This window comes from Hyla sarda, chromosome 7 (assembly GCF_029499605.1).
Source record: "Hyla sarda isolate aHylSar1 chromosome 7, aHylSar1.hap1, whole genome shotgun sequence".
NCBI lineage: Eukaryota > Metazoa > Chordata > Amphibia > Anura > Hylidae > Hyla > Hyla sarda.
The window spans coordinates 38046788-38069164 of record NC_079195.1 but is presented as its reverse complement, the minus strand read 5'-3'; the positions used below and the strand labels follow the sequence as shown (position 1 = coordinate 38069164).

The 22377-nt window shown below is 43.4% G+C and overlaps 1 protein-coding gene across 3 annotated transcripts in view; it reads right to left on the bottom strand.

The window, feature by feature from the left end:
* The window catches only part of ZMAT4 (zinc finger matrin-type 4), a 463404-nt gene that overhangs the window by 230276 nt on the left and 210751 nt on the right, over nucleotides 1–22377 (bottom strand). For 2 of the 3 annotated variants that reach the window (XM_056530936.1, XM_056530938.1), the window contains exon 5: nucleotides 13178–13429. In XM_056530936.1, coding sequence (XP_056386911.1) covers nucleotides 13178–13429 — 252 coding nt within the window. The remainder of the gene's footprint in view (nucleotides 1–13177; nucleotides 13430–22377) is intronic. The other variant, XM_056530937.1, reaches the window with a different exon arrangement.

Below are 22377 nucleotides of genomic sequence, written 5' to 3'. Positions count from 1 at the left end.
CGCTTTCACTGGCACAAGGCAACAAGATCCGGCAAGGGAGTGCATGGGAGGAGATCAGATATAGCCAGGGAGCAGGTGGAAGCCAATTAAGCTAATTGGGCCAGGCACCAATCATTGGTGCACTGGCCCTTTAAGTCTCAGAGAGCTGGCGCGCGCGCCCTAGAGAGCGGAGCCGCGCGCGCCAGCACATGACAGCAGGGGACCGGGACGGGTAAGTGACCTGGGATGCGATTCGCGAGCGGGCGCGTCCCGCTGTGCGAATCGCATCCCCAACGGCCATGACAGTGCAGCGCTCCCGGTCAGCGGGACTGACCGGGGCGCTGCAGGGAGAAAGACGCCGTGAGCGCTCCGGGGAGGAGCGGGGACCCGGAGCGCTAGGCGTAACATATACGTTTAAAATGTCATCTTCTGACCCCTATAACTTTTTTATTTTTCCACGTACAGGGCGGTATGAGGGCTCATTTTTTGCGCCGTGATCTTAAGATTTTTACGGTATGATTTTTGTTTTGATTGGACTTTTTGATCACTTTTTATTCATTTTTTAATGGTATAAAAAGTGACCAAAATACGCTTTTTTGGACTTTGGATTTTTTTGCGCGTACGCCATTGACCGTACAGTTTAATTAATGATATATTTTTATAGTTCGGACATTTACGCACGCGGTGATACCACATATGTTTATTTTATTTTTTTATTTACGCTGTTTTATTTTCTTTATGGGAAAAGGGTGATTCAAACTTTTATTAGGGAAGGGGTTAAATGACCTTTATTAACACTTTTTTTTTAAACTTTTTTTTTGCAGTGTTATACACACACTGTGTGTATAACAGTGTTTTGCACACACTGATCTCCTATGCTGATCACTGGCACGTATTAACACGCCTGTGATCAGTGTTATCGGCGTTGACTTCACCTGGATCTCAGGCACGGAGCAGTCACTCGTCGATCGGACACCGAGGAGGCAGGTAAGGGCCCTCCCGGTGTCCTGTCAGCTGTTCGGGACGCCGTGATTTCACCGTGGCGGTCCCGAACAGCCCGACTGACTAGGCGGGATACTTTCACTTTCGCTTTAGAAGCGGCGGTCAGCTTTGACTGCCGCTTCTAAAGGGTTAATACCGCACATTGCCGCAATCGGTGATGTGTGGTATTAGCCGCGGGTCCCGGCTGTTGATGAGCGCCTGGACCGACGCGATGTGATGCGGGGTTACGTCCTGCGTCGTTGAGGGGTTAATTTATCGCAAATGTACACCAGCCCAGACCTAACTTTTGTGGCAACAAGCTAAAAAGTCGCAAAAAAAAGTTGCAAGGGAGGAGCCATACAAAATGGTCTTTGGTTTAAAGCGGTACTCCCACCCTAGACATCTTATCCCCTATCCAAAGGATAGGTGATAAGATGTCTGACCGCGGGGGTCCTGCCGCTGGGGACCCCGAAATGTTGCATGCGGCACCCACCGGTTTCTTGTCCGGAAGCGCTGGAGGGTCTAGGTCGCGACCACTGGAACGGAAGTCTGTGACGTCAGGACTCCGCCCCCGTGTGACATCACGCCCTGTCCCCTCAATGCAAGTCTATGGGAGGGGGCGTGACGGCGGCGACAGAGAGCGAGGATACCTCGGGAGTTGTAGTTTTGCAACATCTGGAGGTCCGCAGGTTGAAGACCACTATTGGGTTTAAAATCTTAATTTTTTTAGATTTTGCACCTATAAATTGGGTGCGTCTTATACGGCGGTGCGTCCTATAGGGCGAAAAATACGGTAATTTACAAATCTGTTTAACTTTCTGGCACCAGTTGAGTAAAAAAAAAAAAAAAAAAGGTTTCCACAGGAGTACCCCTTTAATGCATTTGCATACTCACCAAATCATTTCTAGTAATTTCCCCGAGTCATCTGCCACATATTTTTACATCAGAGAAAGAATACAATAATGACCTCTGACCCCGTCTTGTTAAGTAACACACAGCCGAGCCGACGCACATTGTACTCTATTTGTACTTGGCCAATGTCATTGCAGTCACAGAGAACTGTATGATGGAGAAATGTGGCAATAAATCAAAGTGGCAGAGTTCAGGACCCCAACCTCCCCGCTTCCTAATGTTCGGATCATTCAAGGGTAAAAATCCTTGTTTTAATCCAATGTGTGTCTGATGCACGGATACTGCACAAAAATAATACAAAAGGTGACATTATACAAAATGGATTTGGGAAACAATTAAAGAGATGGAAGTGATTTAGAGCATTAAGGCCAAATGCCGCACTCCAGTCATGTGAAATTAGTGTCATCCGTGCCAAATTGGGACTACGGCGCCCCCAACATGACCAGAGGTGATTCCACCTCAATCAACCAATCTACACACAGAATTTCATGCTGTGATGGGTAGGGTGGGAATAACATCTAGCTTTTATATCATCTTTTTCTGCTTATTTTGTTGAACCAATAGGCAAATATAAGGCAGATTTACACCACAAATGCTGCTCACGATTTACTACACGAAAATGACAAAAACGAAAGGATTCTCAGGATTAATTGTAACAAGGCCAATTGGTGCCAACTGTTCTATGGACATATAAAAGAACGGACATTGTAAATCGTGTTGCTCGTGAATATTCGCAATGCAAATTTTATTCGCGAATATCGTATATTCGTGAATTCGCGAATATTCACGAATATAGCACTATATATTCGTAATTACGAATATTCGTTTTTTTCTTCTTTTTTTCACAGTACACATCACAGTGATCATCCCTCTCTGCTTCCAGCTTGTGTGGTGTAAAGAAGGCTCTAATACTACTGTGTGAGACTGGCGTGTGAACTTTTGCATATGCAAATTTTCACTTATGCTAATTTTTATATATATGCTAATTTTACATATGCTAATTTTTGCATACGCGAAAATAAAATGCGAATATTACAAATATACGAATTTAGCAAATATATATGGCGAATATTCGTCCCTATATTCGCGAAATATCGCAAATTCGAATATGGCCTATGCCGCTCAACACTAATTGTAAACAACTTTGCATAGATTAACAGTACAAGAGAATAAAAAAACTCTGCGATAAATCATATCAGGGAAATGTGCATCTACAAAGCTCCCGCCCCCTTGAGCTCTTATCTGCTTATCACATAATACGTTTTTTTGTTGTTGTTTCTTGTAGTGGCGCAAAATAAAAACTACAACTACAGTATGGCATTTTCCTTGGTGAAAAAATGCCACACCAAGACGATAGCTGAAAGTCAATAGGGATTTATGAAATTCAATATCCATTTGCCGTTTTTCCTTTAGTGTCTTTTTCACTCATCTTTCATGTTTTTGTGCAGTTTTGGGCCCTGCGGCAGTTTTCAAAAATTGCATCATGTTGAGACTACTTTTCTTTTTTTTTTTTTTTAAAGCGTTGTTATTTTTTCCCCCCATTTCTTCAATAGAAATCAGAGTCACATGATGAAACAATCACGACTTGTCATGATAAACTTGCAGAGGAAAAACGCCAAAGAAAAAAATAAAAGGAGAAATACTAAAACCAACTATTTTAAGGGAGAGAAAAATGACAGGGCAGGGTTTTTTTTTTTATGAGTATACCATGCCTTGAGCACATAAATGGCAGGCCTGGGATCTTGAGAAGGGCCTCAGCTGCTGTGGAAACCCATCGGCACCCAGTGATCATGGTCAAATTATGATTTGACCATGGCATGTAAAATGCCAGGAAAAGAAGTTTCTCTGGTGATGACAGATAGTGTCATGCTGACAGTAAAACTCCTATGATCCTGGTGGAGAAGACCAGAAGATGTAAAAAGGAGATAGCCTTGCCTAAGGCTTCTTAATGACCTCCATAAAAACATGTATGGGCAGTCACTAATGGACTAAACTAGCTGTCACATAAATGGTTGTTCAACCATCAGCTATTGTACCCAAGCTTGGTATGTGTTCTGAATAGGCAGCTGCTGCCTTTATCCTCTGCCAGCAGTTTATCTCCTAAGAACAATAGGATCGGGCAGTTGAAGTCCAACTTGACCACTAATTCTCTCCCTTCTGCAATTGTGAAAAAGTCGGAAGGCCACCAAATACATTAGATGGTATCAGGTTTTCCCGCACATGACTAAAGTGTATGGTCCGCTTTGGCAGCTGTAGGGGCCTTGGCCGGGGGTCCAACAGCAAACTGCATCATCAGAGTTCCTGATTCAGAATTTTCCTACTGGGTTGAGGGCCATGTAGGCAGTGGTGGGCAGTGGTGGGCAGCCTTTTCTCTACTGCTCTCCATCATTTCTCCAGGAAGATGTGCAGATCTTTATTATAAGACCAATGATGGACACAGTATCTACCTGGACACCTGGATCTTTTGGTCAATCAGAACCAAAATATAATGTTTTCATAACAATAATTTTTTTTATAAAATACCCTTATATTCATACTTCATACTAGAGCCCTGCATCGGGATTGGGATGCCACAAATCCCGCAGGACCAAATAATGAACTTAGCAGTAATGAGGTTGTTTCAGGCGGAAGGAACAGTCACAAAACACACAGTGTGTCCCGCAATCCTACGCAGTTTTACAAACCTCTGAAATGCCAAAAGGGGCTGGTGAAATGGCACAAGGGAGTGATGAGATGGTACAAGGGGGTGATGAGATGGTACAAGGGGGGTGATGAAATGATACAAGGGGGTGATGAGATGGTACAAGGGGGTGATGAGATGGCACAAGGGGGTGATGAGATGGCACAAGGGGGTGATGAGATGGCACAAGGGGGTGATGAGATGGCACAAGGGGGTGATGAGATGGTACAAGGAGGTGATGAGATGGCACAAGGGGGTGATGAGATGGCACAAGGGGGTGATGAGATGGCACAAAGGGCTAACTAAATGGCATAAGGGGGTGATTAAATGGTACAAGGGACTGATGAAATGGTACAAGGAACTGATGAAATGGTACAAGGGGGAGATAAAATGGCACCAGGAGGAGATGAAATGGCCCAAGAGGGAGATAAAATGGAACACGGGGAGATGAAATGGCACAAGGGGAGATGAAATGGCACATGGGAGTGATGAAATGGCACAAGAGGCTAATCAAATGGCATAAGGGGGTGATTAAATGGTACAAGGGGGTGATGAGATGGCACAAGGGGGTGATGAGATGGCACATGGGGCTAACTAAATGGCATAAGGGGGTGATTAAATGGTACAAGGGACTGATGAAATGGCACAAGGGGGAGATGAAATGGTACCAGGGGGTGATGAAATGGCACAAGGGGGAGATGAAATGGCACAAAAGGATGATGAAATGGCACAAGAGGGTGATAAAATTGCACAAGGGGAGATGAAATGGCACAAGGGGAGATGAAATGGCACATGGGAGTGATGAAATGGCACAAGGGGCTAATTAAATGGCATAAGGGGGTGATTAAATGGTACAAGGGATTGATGAATGGTGCCAGGGGGTGATGAAATGGCACAAGAGTGAGATGAAATGGCACAAGAGGGTGATGAAATGGCACAAGGGAGTTACAAAATGGCACAAGGGGGTACTATCTTTAAAAGCTCTGACAAAATGTTTGTGGGAACTGACTGCATTGGACACACATGTTGCGGGAGCGGGCAGTATTGGTCAGAAATCTAGCCAGGGCGGGATTATGAAAACAGTCCCGCGCGGGGTTCTACATCATACTTTTAGGTGGAGTTCCCATGTGAAATCCTGAACATAATCAGTTTGAATTTGATAATATTGGTATAATATCTTCTTTTATATCCCAGTAAAAACGGATCCTACGCAGCGCTATCAGTGCGTCTGCGTCTGTCTTTTCCCCGTCACGGTTAATGATCTTCCGTATCATATCACCGCACAAGCCTAATAAAGTGCTGTTTCAGCTAGGGGATTGAAAGTTCTCATAAAATTGTATTAGATAATGATGAACAGAACAGATATAGTGGAATCATCTGAGCCTAATTCCGTATCATTTGTCACCGTGTAACCACGTTGTTACTCAAGGATGCCGAAAATCATATTGCCATTTCAGATTTAATATATTTACTTGAGATGACTAATGCGCTTATTTTTTCTCCTGTTCTTCGAGAAAGTGAGTGTTACAGGATATTGTTGATGACATAAAATATTAAATTCTATTTATTCTATAACTCACATTCAATCTGTCCCATAAAGCTGCTCTTTGAAAACTATCAGTCACTCCAAGCTGAAAAAAAAATAAAAAATAAAAAAAATAAAGAACTAAAGAGAACTCACGTTTTCACCGGAGATTTGTTTTTCTGAAGGTTTTTTTCTCGTGCTGCACTCATTTTGGAAAAACTGCCCCCAATGCATATTTCACCATTGGTCTAAGCCAGTGGTCTCTAAACTGTGGACCTCCTTGCTGTTGTAAAACTACAACTCCCAGCACACCCGGAAAGCCGTTTGTTTTTGAAGTGTGGGAGGAAACCGGCGTACCCGGAGGAAACCCACGCAAACACGGGGAGAACATACTGTACAAACTCATTGCAGATGTGATGTTGTCCTTGGTGGGATTTGTCCTCAGGACCCCAGTGCTGCAAGGCAACAGTGCTAACCCCTGTGCCACTGCGCTGAACTTGCTTAAAGGGGTACTCCGGTGGAATTTTATTTATTTTTTAAATCAACTGGTGACAGAAAGTTAAACAGATTAGTAAACGACTTCTATAAAAAAATCTTAAGGGGGTACTCCGCCCCTAGACATCTTATCCCCTATCCAAAAGATAGGGGTTGAGATGTCAGATCGCCGGGGTCCCGCTGCTGGGGACCCCCGGGATCTACCATGCAGCACCCACCTTTAGCAGCTTCCGGAACCGCTGGAGGTCCTCAGGCTGAGTCCTGCTGGCGAGGATGTGGGCAGTTAGGCACTATTAGCCATGTCTTTTGGACATGTCCTACGCTACATAACTTGAAAAAGGGCATTGATGAGTTAATAAAACTAATATCAAGTAAATCAGTTTCTTTGTCTAGCAAACTAGCACTTTTAAATAAAGGCCTGCATGCTGTAGATGTTAGATTTGGGACACCTATCTGCCACATTTTAATAGCTTACAGGACACACATTGCAGCCAGGTGGAAGACTCCATCTGTACCGGCTACTGCTGATATTATTGACGCTGTCAAGACCAACTGTTTCTACGAAATAACGTACGCATGGAAGTTGAATACCAGAGATGACTGCGAGTCTAGATGGTGCAGCTGGACGAAACATTATCCACAGTCCTAACTATTGCACGTTTCACACTTAAATGGCGTTACTTGTGTTCCAGTGTTCATAGTACCGTTTTGGTGTGTAGACTGTACAAAGGGCTACATATACATATACATAGGTCGTTACATGATGTATGGTATATTCTCCACATACTTTATATGGCTGCCTGTGGCGAGAGAGGGGAGGACTGCGGGATCCTGCATAAATTTACTTGCTGATGGACTACTTCAGGTATAGTAAAGTTATTAGTTATCGGTTCATTTAATTAATGGTAAATTTTATAGATTTTTCCAACACATTCCGGATATGCTTATACAATATCCGATGGATCTGATCAATTATTATTATTTTTTTTTAAAGTGTATCTAAACTGAGTGATAATTTCTAAAGAATTTGTATGATTCTGTTCTATTTATTTCTGTATTGTTCTTTTGGCCGTGTTTGTTATCTATTGGCCAATTCTGTTTTGTGAAAATAAATTCTGGAAAAATTCAATAAAAATTATTTGAACCTCAGGCTGAGTCCATCTTGACCATGAGGACGGAGCATAGTGAGGTCACGGCTCCGCCCCCATGTGACGTCATGCTCCGCCCCCTCAATGCAAGTCTATTGGAGGAGTACCACTTTAATCCTTCCGGTACTTATTATCTGCTGAATACTACAGAGGAAATTATTTTCTTTTTGGAACACAGAGCTCTCTTCTGACATCACGAGCACAGTGCTCTCTGCTGACATCTCTGTCCTTTTTAGGAACTGACCAGAGCAGCATATGTTTTCTATGGGGTTTTTCTCCTACTCTGGACAGTTCCTAAAATGGACAGAGATGTCAGCAGAGAGCACTGTGGTCATGATGTCAGTGAGCTCTGTGTTCCAAAAAGAAAAGAATTTCCTCTGTAGTATTCAACAGCTAATAAGTACTAGAAGGATTAAGATTTTTTTAATAGAAATAATTTACAAATCTGTTTAACTTTCTGGCACCAGTTGATAAAAAAAAACGGAGTACCCCTTTAAAACAACAGAAATCATTCAAATAAATGAAGCATTATTTAGAACATTTTTAACTGCAAATCATATTGTTTTAGGATAAGAACCTATTAAAGGGGATAAGATGTCTGATCGCTGGGGTCCCACTGCCAGGGACCTCCGCGATCTCCCTGCTGCACCTGGTGTTCGTTTAGAGCATCAGATGCAATGCCAGAGGCTTGCAACGTCACTGCCACGCCCCCTCGATGCAAGTCTATGGGAGGGGGCGTGACATCGTCATGCCCCCTCCCATAGAGTTGCATTGAGGGGGCGCGGCCGTGACGTCATGAGCGGGACGTGACTGTTACGTCACGAGCCTCCACCCCACATCGCCAATCATCCAGCACGGAGCGAAGTTCGCTCCGGGCACCGGATGTCTGGGGTGCCGCAGTCGAGAACACGGGGTCCCTAGCGGCAGGATCCCCGCGATCAGACATCATATCCCCTATCCTTTGGATCAGGGATAAGATGTCTAGGGGCAGAGTATATTTACATATATTAACGTCCTTGGCCAGCTACCGTTATATAATGCGGGGTCACGCGGTGACCCCTTGTCATATCGGATCGGTCCCGGCATGCAACCGAAGCCGGGACCCGGGGCTAACAGCGCGCGGCAGCGATAGCAGTGCCGCGCGCTATTAACCCTTTAGATGCAGCGGTCAATGTTGAACGCCGCGTCTAAAACGAAAGTAAAAGCTTCCCAGCTGCTCAGTGGAGCTGACCGGGACCACCGCAGTGAAAATGCGGTAACCCGATCAGCTGGAACGCAAGGGAGGTCCTCTTACCTTCCTCTGGTGCGTCCGTTCGGCGATTGATTGCTCCAAGCCTGAGATGCAGGGTTGAGCAATCGACTGCCGATAACACTGATCAATGCAAAGTTATGGCTTTGCAGTGATCAGTGTAAAAGATCAGTGTGTGCAGTGTTATAGCTTCCTATGCGAGCTATAACACTGCAAAAAAAAGTGTAAAAAAAAGTTAATGTGATTTAACTATTTCCCTAATAATGTGACATATGTGGTATCGCCGCGTGAGTAAATGTCCGAACTATAAAAATATGTCATTAATTAAAGCGCACGGTCAATGGCGTAAGCGCAAAAAAAAATCCAAAGTACAAAATAACGTATTTTTGGTAATTTTTTATATCATGAAAAAATGAATAAAAAGCAATCAAAAAGACTGATCCATAAATGGTACCGCTAAAAACTTCAGATCACGGCGCAAAAAATTAGCCCTCATACCACCCCATATGTGGAAAAATAAAAAAGTTAGAGGGGTCAGAAGATGACAATTTTAAACGTGTACATTTTCCTGCGTGTAGTTATGATTTTTTCCAGAAGTCCGACAATATCCAACCCATATAAGTAGGGTATCATTTTAATCGTATGGACCTACAGAATAAAGATAAGGTGTCATTTTTACCAAAAAATGTACTGTGTAGAAACGGAAGCCCCCACAATTTACAAAATGGCGTTTTTTCTTCAATTTCGACGCACAATAATTTTTTTTTTCGTTTCACCGTAGATTTTTGGGTAAAATGACTAATGTCACTGAAAAGTAGAATTGGTGTCGCAAAAAATAAGCCATCACATGTATTTGTAGGTGCAAAATTGAAAGGGTTATGATTTTTAAAAGGTGAAGAGGAAAAAAGGAAAGTGCAAAAACGGAAAAACCTGTGGTCCTTAAGGGGTTAAGCTTACAAATATGAAAGAGGGGACATTTGTAAGGGGGCAAATACTTCGGGAGCAACGTATAGAAATCAATGGCTCCAGTACAATTTATCAGAGGTGAAATAAACTGCAGTTTTGTTTGGGAATAATGAGGTAACCGAGAACATAAGGTATGGTAAACATATTAATGTTGGCAGAACACATCATTTTAACCATAAATGTCCCCAGTAAATCAGATCCATACAGTTAGCGGAGTGCATATGCTGAGGGACCCGAAATACTCTCATCTCTTTAACATTTTAACAAGACCAACCTCAGGGGGGCAGCAGTTTTGTACTTAGTCTGCGCTCCCCATGCTCCAGGGGACCTGCTGCGCACTTTGGTGCTTTAAACTTTAAACATCTCGATATTTGGAGAAGATTTAGGAACTGGTTATAAATCATAGGAGGATGACAGCGTGGACAAGCATTAATAATATATGGGCTCTACCAGTACAACACAATGGGTATAGGCAGAAGCTTTAAAATGGAATTAAATGTTGTTAGACTTTTTTCTTTGTTAAAAATAAAAACATATACAATGTATCTGCATCATTGCACTCAGTATCAGAACGTCATTCTTAAAAGGGCATTAAAGTGTCCCTGTCATATCACAGAAAAAACAAAGCTTCTATATGTTACTCAGTCACTATGATGCTTTAAATGTCTTTTATGGGTCTAGCTTCTGTATTGGGCTCACAAATCCCTCTGTTCTGCTGCTCACTCATTTTGACATCCACTGCTCAGGAAGGTGCGCGTCCAAGGCAAGCACTGAGCCCCCACCCCCCCTCACTCTCCATGCATTTACTACCTCCCTGAGTCTGCTGTGATGTGCTGGGTCTCTTTATCCAATCACTGCAGGCTGCTCTGTAACCCTGTCCTCCCTGTAAGCACAGAGGAGTGCTAGTCCTGCCCTCACTTCCTGGACTTTGTCCCTGCCTGTACTTCAGCTGGGACAAAGATGATGCTGCAGCCAGACAGGATTATGTTCTGGATTGTATGGATTTAAAAAAGGAGATTATTTTTTTTTAAAGTCTATTGGAAAGGTTCATGTTTTGCCAATATGTAAAATATAATAGTTTTTATTCTGACAGTACCCATTTAATAATGTCTTGCACAAACAGAATAGGAGGAAATATGAAACATATATGTCCTCCCTAGTATATCATTGTGTTTACTTCATTAAAATAGCTTCACAATTCTGGTCTTAGAACCCCTAACTAGACAAAATTTTAAAAAAATAACACGCAGACTGCCTGCAGCCACCACCTTAGGAGCCTTAGAAGCTTCCTGCATACTGTCTTATTATTGAGTTCAATGAATACACAGTATGCATTAAGCTCTTAAGCTCCCCCTAGTTGCAGCTGCAGGCAGTCAGCGTGTTATCTACTAAGTCAATGTCTCTTTAATCTGCAGAAGACTCCTGGACCCTACGGCAAGATATTGACGACAATTAATCTGCTAGAAAAGTTGGACCGAAAGAAAGAAACATCAAGGGATGTTAATCGTTTTAATAAATTTTGCTCGAATAATTGAGAACACATAGCATCTTATATTGTCATATATCTTATCCTCTGGCTCAGTCTAAGGGCTGATCTATTGTATAGAGGATTGGAAATGTATTAACTGATATGGTGTCCATGGAGGTACCATATGGGCATTGTATGTGAAAATCTCAACTTGAGGGATTCATTCTAGCATTATTTGCAGGACACAAGAGCAGCAGGATAAGATTACCAAACAGACCAAACATATTCACAAGTAGACTATGGGTGGTCCATTGAATCCTATGGCTACACCGAGTATACAAATTTGTCGACACTTACTTTTCGATGTTAAGGGTTTCCCAATGTTAAGGGTTATTGTCTATTCAAGGATTAGGGGATGACCTGTTGGAAAGGACTAGGTCATTTGTCCCCTGAGTAAATAGAGCAACAGCGTGCATGCTCGGTCACTTCTCTATTCACTGTTTATGGGTTCAGCTCCTGACAAAGTTTGGAAGTCCCATAGAGAATAAATGGAGCGACAGTCGACCATACACGCTGCTGCTCCCTTCACATGGGGACAAATGACATCATTTCTCATGATAGATGGGGGTCCTTAGTGGTTGGACGGCCACCGATAGCTAGCTACTCCCTATACTCTAGATAAGGGGTCCTTTTTAATCTTTGGATAACTGCTTCAAGGATTCCATTTTCTCTTAGAATTTTTAACAGGTTCAATGTTATAACGCAAAATGCTAGTCAACAGTCTTCTATTCACAACACAACCATCTGGTGGTCACACATAGACATATGTAGAATAGACATCCCCAGGGACGGATTATAATAGGGGCAATCTGGGCTACTGTCTGGACCGTGAGCTCCAGGGGAGGCCCAGGACTGGGAAGTAATTGCTCCCATTGTAATCCACTATACACCTCTCAATTCCTGTTTGATGCGAACAGCCACTAACACTGGCACACTGTGTCTCAATGTGCTCCATATGCTTGGACAACCTGGTTTCTAGATGAATACCCTATCTCTGTGAGGCAGCAAATATACAGAGAGCTGCCTATACTGCATGTGCTGAACCCTATAATACTCTATATTCCAAATGGTAAGGATAACAAGGCAAATCGAAAAGAGGAAGAAGACAACCAACAACAAGAAGAATTTACAATTTCAACAATCACGGTACACTCTACAGATGCCTTAAAGGGGTACTCCGCCCCTATACATCTTATCCCCTATCCAAAGAATAGGGGATAAGATGTCTGATAAGATGTCCTGCTGCTGGGGACCCCTGCGATCTCGGCTGCGGCACCTCAGACATCTTGTGCACGGAGGGAACTCCGCGTGGCGGAGGCTTGTGATGTCACCGCCATGCCCCCTCAATGCAAGTCTATGGGAGGGGGCGTGACCCCCTCCCATAGACTTGCATTGAGGGGGTGTGGCCGTGATGTCACGAGCCTCAGGCACTGAAGCCGACACTCTAAACGAATGCCGGGTGCAGCACGTAGAGCGCGGGGGTACACAGCAGAGGGACCTCTGCTACCAGACATCTTATCCCCGATCCTTTGGATAGGGGATAAGATGTCTAGGGGCGGAGTACCCCTTTAAGGCCTAAACTGCATACAAGGCACTCAGGTGAAATTTAGTTTATATGGCTCATATTCACACAGAGCCAAAATGAACTTGATGGTGCTAACCACTATTCCTATTATAATTCAGTAATGGAAAACTTGACAAAGTAGAGACTAACCTTCCAGTGCCTCAGAATCCAAGGTTTCTCCAAGCCTTTGTAGAAGCTTTGCCCGCGCTGCATTCTTCTTGTGTTTCTTCCCTTCATAATGTTGCTGAGCCATCATTGGGTTGTTAAACCAAGCTCGGCAAAGGTCACAAAATTTCCGAGACTCGCTCCCGATGTTGATGCTCCATAAAGTGTCTTCTTCTTGAATGGTGACTTCCGTAGGTTCTTGGGTTTCTTGCACAGGTTCTTCAACAGAAAACAACACTAGAAGTTAGAAACAAGATCACTGGTCATATATACTGACTTGGCTCTTCAACCAAAGTCTGCAGTTTTACCATGATTTACTTTGGCTATACACAAGTTGGCCAAGCCTGCTTGGTGGGAATCTTCCCATCTGTGTATGGGGGCCTCCTAGGGAAAAGGGGCAAGCATGTTGGATTTCATCTGCCTTATTCTTTTATTCTCAATAACATAAATCCTTACTCCTCAGTTTGACCGCATGCACATTTGGTCTAAGTGTCCAACTTTATTGGGGGATCAGAAGGGATAGCTGTGTGCTGATATGAATTACAGTGACGCCCCCCCCCCCCCGACCTACGATGGCCCCGACATACGATCATTTCAACATACGATGGCCTCTCTGCTGTCCATTTTAGGAACTGTCCAGAGCAGGAGAAAATCCCCAGCAAACATATGCTGCTCTGGACAGTTCCTAAAATGGACAGCAGAGGTCAGCAGAGAGCACTGTGGTCATGACATCAGAGGAAATGCGTTTCTTTTTTTGGATTTCTCTTTAGTATACAGCCCCTATAAAGTACTGGAAGGATTAAGATTTTTTTTATAGAAGTGATTTACAAATCTGATTAACTTTCTGGCACCAGTTGATTTAAATAAAAAAAAAAGTTTTCCACGGGAGTACCCCTTTAAGCAGATGCTGGGAATGGCATGATGGGGGTTCACCTGGAAAGCCAGATACCACATAGAGCTAATAAAAGGAGGTGAATCTGTCTTGTACATCTGCTTAGGCAACCAGTCTCCGGTGGAGACTTATTTATAATTTTTTTTTTAAATCAACTGCAGCCAGAAATTTAAACAGATTTGTAAATTACTTAGATTAAAAAAAATCTTAATCCATCCAATACTTTTTAGCTGCTGAATACTACAGAGGAAATTATTTTCTTTTTGGAACACAGAGCTCTCTGATGACATCACGAGCACAGTGCTCTCTGCTGACATCTCTGTCCATTTTAAGAACTGTCCAGAGTAGGAGAAAATCCCCATAGAAAACATATGCTGCTCTGGACAGTTCTTAAAATGGACAGAGATGTCAGCAGAGATCACAGTGGTCATGATGTCAGCAGACAGCTCTGTGTTCCAAAAAGATAATTATTAGATATTAGATATTATATTAGATAAAAAATAATAATTTCCTTTGTAGTATTCAGCAGCTAATAAGTACTGGAAGATTTTTTAATAGAAGTAATTTACAAATCTGTTTAACTTTCTGGCACAAGTTAATTTAAAACATTTTTTTTTCCACCGGAGTACCCCTTTAAATGGGCACTGTGAGCATCAAAAACTTTTTATATGTTGTACATCTGGGCAAAACATTAACCAATCTTACATACTTCTTAAAAAAAAAAGTTCTCTTCTTTTTATAGAAATCATGGCTTATATAAAAACACAAATCAACTAGGGGTCCCCATACTCATCCAGGACAAAATTCTGTCGTGCTAAAGCATCACTTTTGTTCCAGCAGAAGCACAGGCTTGGACAAAGTCCAGGAAGTGAGGGCGGGACTGTGCTCACTCCTGTCCTATCAGACTGCAGCATGAAAACAGAGAGGAGGGGGTTACAGAGCAGCCTGCAGTGATTGGATGAAGAGGCACAGCTGAGGAAGTGAATGCATGGTGAGTGAAGGCAGACTCTCCATCCTGAGCAGTGGATGTCAGAATGAGGGAGCAGCAGAAGCAGTGAGCAGTGATGTAAAAGGTACACTTTAAGGAGGCTCTGCATTAGGGTGGAATCGATAACGCATGGACTGTAGACTGTGGAATCGATAACGCATGGACTATAAATAGCTTTGCTATACATCCAGCAACTAAGGTCTGGACCTAACCAGAGTAAGTTCCAAAGGTTGGAAAAATTCAACCAAAACATTCCCTACCTGGCATGTCAATAGGTTACCGTTACACTTTATTGTTCCTGAGTCTATGTAATGAGTAAAGTTTTCAGCTCCGCCTGCCATTATTCTGCGCCAGTCCTCACCTGCCCATTACCATGCCACTTATCTCCAGTGCTGACAATTTCCATACTAATCTGTGAATCATATTTGCAGCTCTTTGCCAACTTTAGGATTAATGCTTTTTTAAGTACTGTACCTATTCTGTAGCCAACTTGTTCCCTACTGCGTGACTCTGGGATGATTTACATAGTACACGGCCTGTTCTCTACTCTCAAAGTTAGTATAAAAAAAAATTAACATCATTACGACAAATTCACCCGACGCATACAAAGATACCTGTCACCGCCAACGTACTGCATTGCGGAGCAGACAAATCCATGTCCATGTCCATGTGATGGAATGCTATGTGTGACAACGTGCGTTGCGATGCCAAATCCATTGGCTCTGAAGAAGAACAGGCCAATTGGTACCGGCAGGAAAATATTCGCCAGTAAATATATCTCGGACATGGACACATTTATCTTTCTGAGAAATAAATGGCTCCTTTTTTTTCTGAAGGATTCCTAGATAAATGTCTTATTGATGCACATGGGCCTGGAAATCTTAGAAATACCTCTCATCTGGAGTTCAGAGATTTCCATTAAGTAAATCTCTTTCATCTGACTCTCGGAGGATAGCCTTGATTATTTATGACTAGTCACAGACCAGAACGTGAAGCCGCCAAGAGCAGCTCCCAAACTGTGAGACTGACTATAGAAAATCTGCTGCTTTCTTCTCCCCGGCAGAGAAATCCCCCATGTCCCGGATACCTTTATGTCTTTAAATATGCAGCATCTTATTTCTTTTTTAGCAGCTGCCATACTTTTAGTATTAAAATTGTAAAATAAAGTTCCTCTGGTGATCTGACTAAAAAACAGCAGATCATGAAGAGGATTTGTCACCGGGGAACCACCTCATATATTATTCAGGTCCAGTCACGATTAGGGAACTCCTGCTCCTACCACCAACACAGGCATTCATTTAGATATTCCAATAGAAAACAGTGGGACTCTGTTGCAAGCGGAATGTGGTGACCTATTTTTTCGGGTGGAAATTCTGAAGTGTGGACAGGCCCTTAGATTGGCCCTTAAAGGAAATCTGTCAACAGTCTCACCTGCACTAACCTGTCAGTACCGACAGTGCAGGTGACATTGATGACAACAGTACTCACCTTGTCCCGTTCTGTGGCGGGGATCTTCGGTAATCTCCTCCGTTAGCTTCGCTCCGGGAACCCGGCTTATGGCACGGGCAGAGCATAGTGATGTCACCGCTGCTGCTCTCTCACAGCGGGACCCGGCAGCCGCTGCTGCTCTCTGCAGGGTCTCGCAGCAGCGGTGATGTCCATAAGCTATGCCCGTGCCCCAAGCCAGCTGCCGGGACTGGAGCTAACGGAGGAAATTACCAAAGATCCCTGCCACGGAATGGGACAAGGTGAGTACCATTGTCATCAGTGTCACCTGCACTGCCGGTACCGACAGGTTATTGCAGGTGACACTTGTGACAAATTTTCGGCAAGTGTGTGACCCTCTAAGATGTGGATTTTTCACTGACTTTGAGGCAGAATTTGATTGGCATTGGGAACAAGCCCTAAATTTACTTTGCAGATCTTTGTTCAGTTTGGTTGGGAAACTGGTATAATATTTGGTGCAACATTCCGGGAGTTGGAGGATTGGTTGGATAAGTACCGGCCATTGCATTACTGGTATTTTTAATATAAAAATACTGGCAGGGTGGCCAAAATACTGTCTGTGCCTGTAAAATACCTTCGAGCTGGCAACCCTGGTGGTGGTACTAAGTGGAGAGCACTGTGCAGCATTCTTAATAGTGATCCCACTGGACTTCTGCCCTTTACCACCAGCTCCCACATAGTGTGTGTTCCATTCCTGCCCGATTCTGCAACATGTGTGTTCAATTCCACCCGCAAACCGCTTTTAGAGAGAGCCCCCCTGTACCATTTCTTCACCTCCTGTGGCATTTCATCAGGCTCAGGTTTGTGGGATTGTGCAGGATTTTGTGGAACTCAATGTATGTCCTGTGACCACCCACTCCTGCCCGCTCAAGAATAAAAACTAGCCGCTCATGACTAAAAACCGCCAGCTCCCGTAAGTTTAATATTGGGTCCACCTGGACCCGTGGGATCCTAACCCCATTGCATTCCCTAGTATTCTAGTACAAGGTACTGCAGCATTGTCCCCTTCAAGTGAACCAGGCGACACTGCAGAACCTTGCACCGCTGCTGCTAGTAGACTAGTAGTAGGTACAATGGAAGTGCCAGTGTTGGTAAACAATGAAGCTGATGCCACAACCCCTTCATACAGCTGATCGATGGGGGTGCAGGGAGTCAGACACCTGACGACCTAATATTGATGGTCTATGTTTAGGATAGGTTATTCATTTTATGGACTGGATAACCCCATGAAGGACTGAGACTGAAAAGAACATGACAAAAGGAGTTCCCCTTTTTCCAGTACTGATCATAATGCTGTTTAAATGCTGGGATCTGAGTTTTCTCTGATCTCAACTCAGTTGGCACAACTACCATTTTGTGTTAAAGGGGTTGCCCTATTTGGAAAATGGTCCAGCTTTGAAGCTCATACTGAAACAATTTGGAAGCTTCAAGACTTGATCCTGCAGTGCTGGACGTGGTTGACAATTTTGCCTATGTGCTTGTAGACCTCAATAAGAAGATACTGTATTGGTAATAGGTGTCTAGCGATGAAGACTATAGGTCCCAATGCTAAATTTGCCCTACGTTCCATTTATAATACTCTGTTCTTATGCAGTAGAGGGCTGAGGGCCCTTTCAGGCATCAAATCCCAGGTATAAGTGCTACACCCCCTAAAGCTACATGCCTGGTGTTGCTTAAATGCTATTATCCATGTATTACCATCTCCCTAGAAAATACTAAAAATAAAACCTTTGAAAGACACATCGGGGGATGACAGAAACTCAAGAATTCCATCATGTAGACCCTGTATCTGTAAAACCCACAGTAAAACTCGGTATTGTTTTATGAGCCGTAGCATTGCTGAAGGCTTCCTTTATAACATGGTGCCGTCCGGATACGGGAGATTGATGGCTCATCAAGTCGGGTTTTAGAGACGTTGGCCACTCGCATTGCACACCTGTCAACTATAAGGCTGCAAATATCCTAAATTATATCTGGAGTATTTCGGCCGCTCGTATAACCTGGCATATGTCACATAGTCTCAGCTGGTATTAGAACCGGCTTTAGGTCTGGCAGCGTATAAATCAACAGAAAGGTTCCCCAGTGAGGCAGTAGACGCCGCTTGCTATTTAGCAAAGAGACGACTCTTATTTGTATCGCTTGAAACTTTTGTTTAAAAATGTAATTCTCTTCTTCCTGCAGTGTCGATGGTTTGTATGAGATGACGCCCTCAAAGTGCACAATGCTACATTTATAAGAGAAGAGACTCTATTATCAGAAAAGGACTTATAGCTTCAAATAAGGTCGATCGATGTATTTACCTATTGGATTTACCTATTGGGGTGGGCTACATGAAGACATGCCTGCCTATGGGGAGAACTACCTAATAAGGGAATTATCCTACTACTGTGGGACATACCTACCTATGGGGGATCTACCTGCCTACTGTGGGGGATATACCTACTTAATGGAAAAACCTACTATTCTACCCACTTTTATTATGCTGGGACATCAAGGGGGCATTATTACAGTTTGGGGGCCTAGAAATGGGGAGATTGTGTAGAGGAAGGGAGTGCACTGGAAAAATGAAGAGTATAAGATGTTTGTCCTGCAGATGCTGAATAGATGAGTTTTGGCTGAAGGAAGTCATCATGGAGGTCTTAGCCTGATGGAAAGATAAACAACTATGACTGCGATCAGAGTAGACGTCACCTCTTAGTAGGGCATCGATATGGAGGAGGGGGTTGGGGGTTGGGTCGCTGATATAGATATGGGTCCTTTTAGGTTCCTTTCAGCTTAGGGCTATGTGATTGACGATTAAACAATTGCTTATTTTTTGGCTGATCGCTGGTCTCTTACATAGACAATAGTCAACCTGTTGAGCCAATAGTTACCCTTTATGAAAGTCCCTTAAGACTATGCCCTTTTGTCTCTGACTGTACATGGGTGTAGACTCATTCGACACATAATGTTCTGGGAGAGAAGGATCAGGCATGTTGAATTTCAACTGCTGGACCCTATTTTTCCATGAAATAAGTTGCTGCTAGAGGTGTCTGACAGCAACTTACCCCTCCTTTCTCCATTCAGATCACGTAAACACTTGGTAATGCAGAGCATTCATGTGCATGGGGAGATTGGCTACGGAAGACAAACATTTGGGTGACAGCTATTGCATATGTATATCGTTCCCATCCTCCGGCCACAGTCTTCTTCCGGCATTTAGTGCCCAACATGTCCACTATGCTCAGCTAATCGCCAGCCGCAGCGATGTCCTCCCGTCTCGGCAGTGTGATGTATCGGGCCTGGGCACCAGAAAGAAGGTTGTTTTCTGATGACACTTTCCCTTTAACATGACATGTCACATTGCAAATACTGAGCTTGCAGGGAAGATTGTTGACCCAATTCTCTCCAGGCCCATGTGCACAATCCCTGCAAACCTTATTACTATGCCTGTCACAGTTTATACAGAAGACATTGCTGTAGCAGTAAACAGGCTGCTGAGATGTGAGGTGAGGACGCTGGCGAAGACGTTCATCCTCTATGTAATCATTTAGGTTCACACGTAGCTTTGCGTTATTCTCAGGAGCAGAACCGTAACCGATCCATGACACTGCGTGTAGGACTAACCTCATCACACACGGGGCTCGCTCGGGCCTGGATTGTAACGTTGTTCCAAGGTGGCCTTGTCTGCTCCAAAGAAACAAATCATAGTGACAGTGTGAATCCCCCATTGGCTGCAGAGGGCTTTTTCTGGTGTTTCCTTAGGAAGGACAAAAATGGAACTTCACATCCGATTACTTTTTGTAGTCTGAGGCTGATGCAATGTGGCGGCCGACTAAGTCAAATCAAATCTTATTAACAGCGACTGTAAACAATGACTGGGTCGCGCTCGCTGTGGACACGGACCGGCTTCTGAGACATAATAGTGTGAATGCAGGAGAAATTCAGGACACGCAGGCTTCTCCAGAACTACAGATCACACTTGCCAACTTTTGACACGAGACTTCAGGGAAACTTTGAAAAATGTCATCAAAATACTTTTACAATATGCACTAAGCTTCTTTTTAAAGCGCACAATCTTAAACTATGGCATTAGATTTAGTAGAAGTAGTACATGTGCCCCCCCTTTATTACAGACCCACTTAAACTAATATAGATCCATAATAAAGAACCTAAAAAATACAGACTTAGACCCTCTACAGCAGCCGTCTTCAAACTGTGGCCCTTCTGATGTTGCAAAACTACAACTCCCAGCATGCCCGGACAGCCGTTGGCTGTCCGGGCATGCTGGGAATTGTAGTTTTGCAACATCTGGAGGGCCACAGTTTGAAGACCACTGCTCTACAGTAACACAGACCATGGATCAGATCCCAGACCAGACACCCAAGACTAATGGAAATCCAAGATAAGATTTCAAATAGATACAGACCCCCACGGATCAGACTACATGAAGAAGGCCCAGATCAGATCCTGTAAAGTATAACAGACCCCAGACTAGATTTCCTTATACAGACCCCAAGATAAGATTACATGAAGAAGGCTCCAGAACAGATCCCATAAAGTATAACAGACCCCAGACTAGATTTCCTTATACAGACCCCAAGATAAGATTACATGAAGAAGGCTCCAGAACAGATCCCATAAAGTATAACAGACCCCAGACCAGTTTCCTTATGCAGGCCCCAGATAAGACAACTAGAAGTAAAAAAAATAAAATAATAAAAGGCTCCAATCCAGATATCATAAAGGATAGCAGATCACAGGTCAAGTCTTCTAATACAGATGCCCATATGGGACAACATGAAGAAGGCTCCAGAACAGATCCCATAAAGTATAACAGACCCCAGACCAGTTTCCTTATGCAGGCCCCAGATAAGACTACTAGAAGTGAAAAAATAAAAATAAAAAAGGCTCCAATCTAGATATCATAAAGGATAGCAGATCACAGGTCAAATCTTCTAATACAGACCCCCATATGGGACAACATGAAGAAGGCTCCAGACCAGAGCCTTTAAGGTATAACAGACCCCAGATCATATTTCCCAACACAGACTCTAGATAAGATTTCATAAAGAAGGCTCTGAACCAGATCTCAAAAAGTATAATAGATCAACACTAGATTTTCTAATACAGCTCCTAGATAAGACTGCATGAAGAAGGCTCTAGACCAGATTCTGTTAAGTATAACAGACCCCAGATCAGATTTCCAAGTAGAGATCTTAGATGGGACTATATAAAGTAAAGAAGGCTCCAGACCAGATCCTGTAAAGCATAACAGACCCCAGACCAGATTTCCTAATACAGACCCTAGATAAGACTACAGAAAGAAGACATCAGACCAGATCCCATAAAGTATAACAGACCCCAGACAAGATTTCCTATCTCAGACCCTAGATAAGATTACAGGAAGAAGACTTCAGACCAGATCCCATAAAGTATAACAGACCCCAGACAAGATTTCCTAAAACAGATACCAGATAAGAAAGTTGTGTACGGTATTACAACTCAACCCCATTCACTTTAATGGAACTGAACAGCAGTACCACGCACAACCTAAAGACAATGGTATCACTGTTTCTGGAAGAAAGCAGCTAAGGCCCCCTTTACATATGTGCGTCATCAGTTTTTTCCCCCTTCGGCACTGCAGAAAATGAACCAGAGGGAAAATGAGGCAAGTACCTGATTCCATTCATTTGAATGGGACAGTTGACAATTATCCGGCATCTCAGTTTGGACACCGGATGATTGGACTCGTCGGACCGGCACAGACAGGGCAACGCATCTTACTGCATTCCCCTGTCCAGCAATCCCAAACAATGG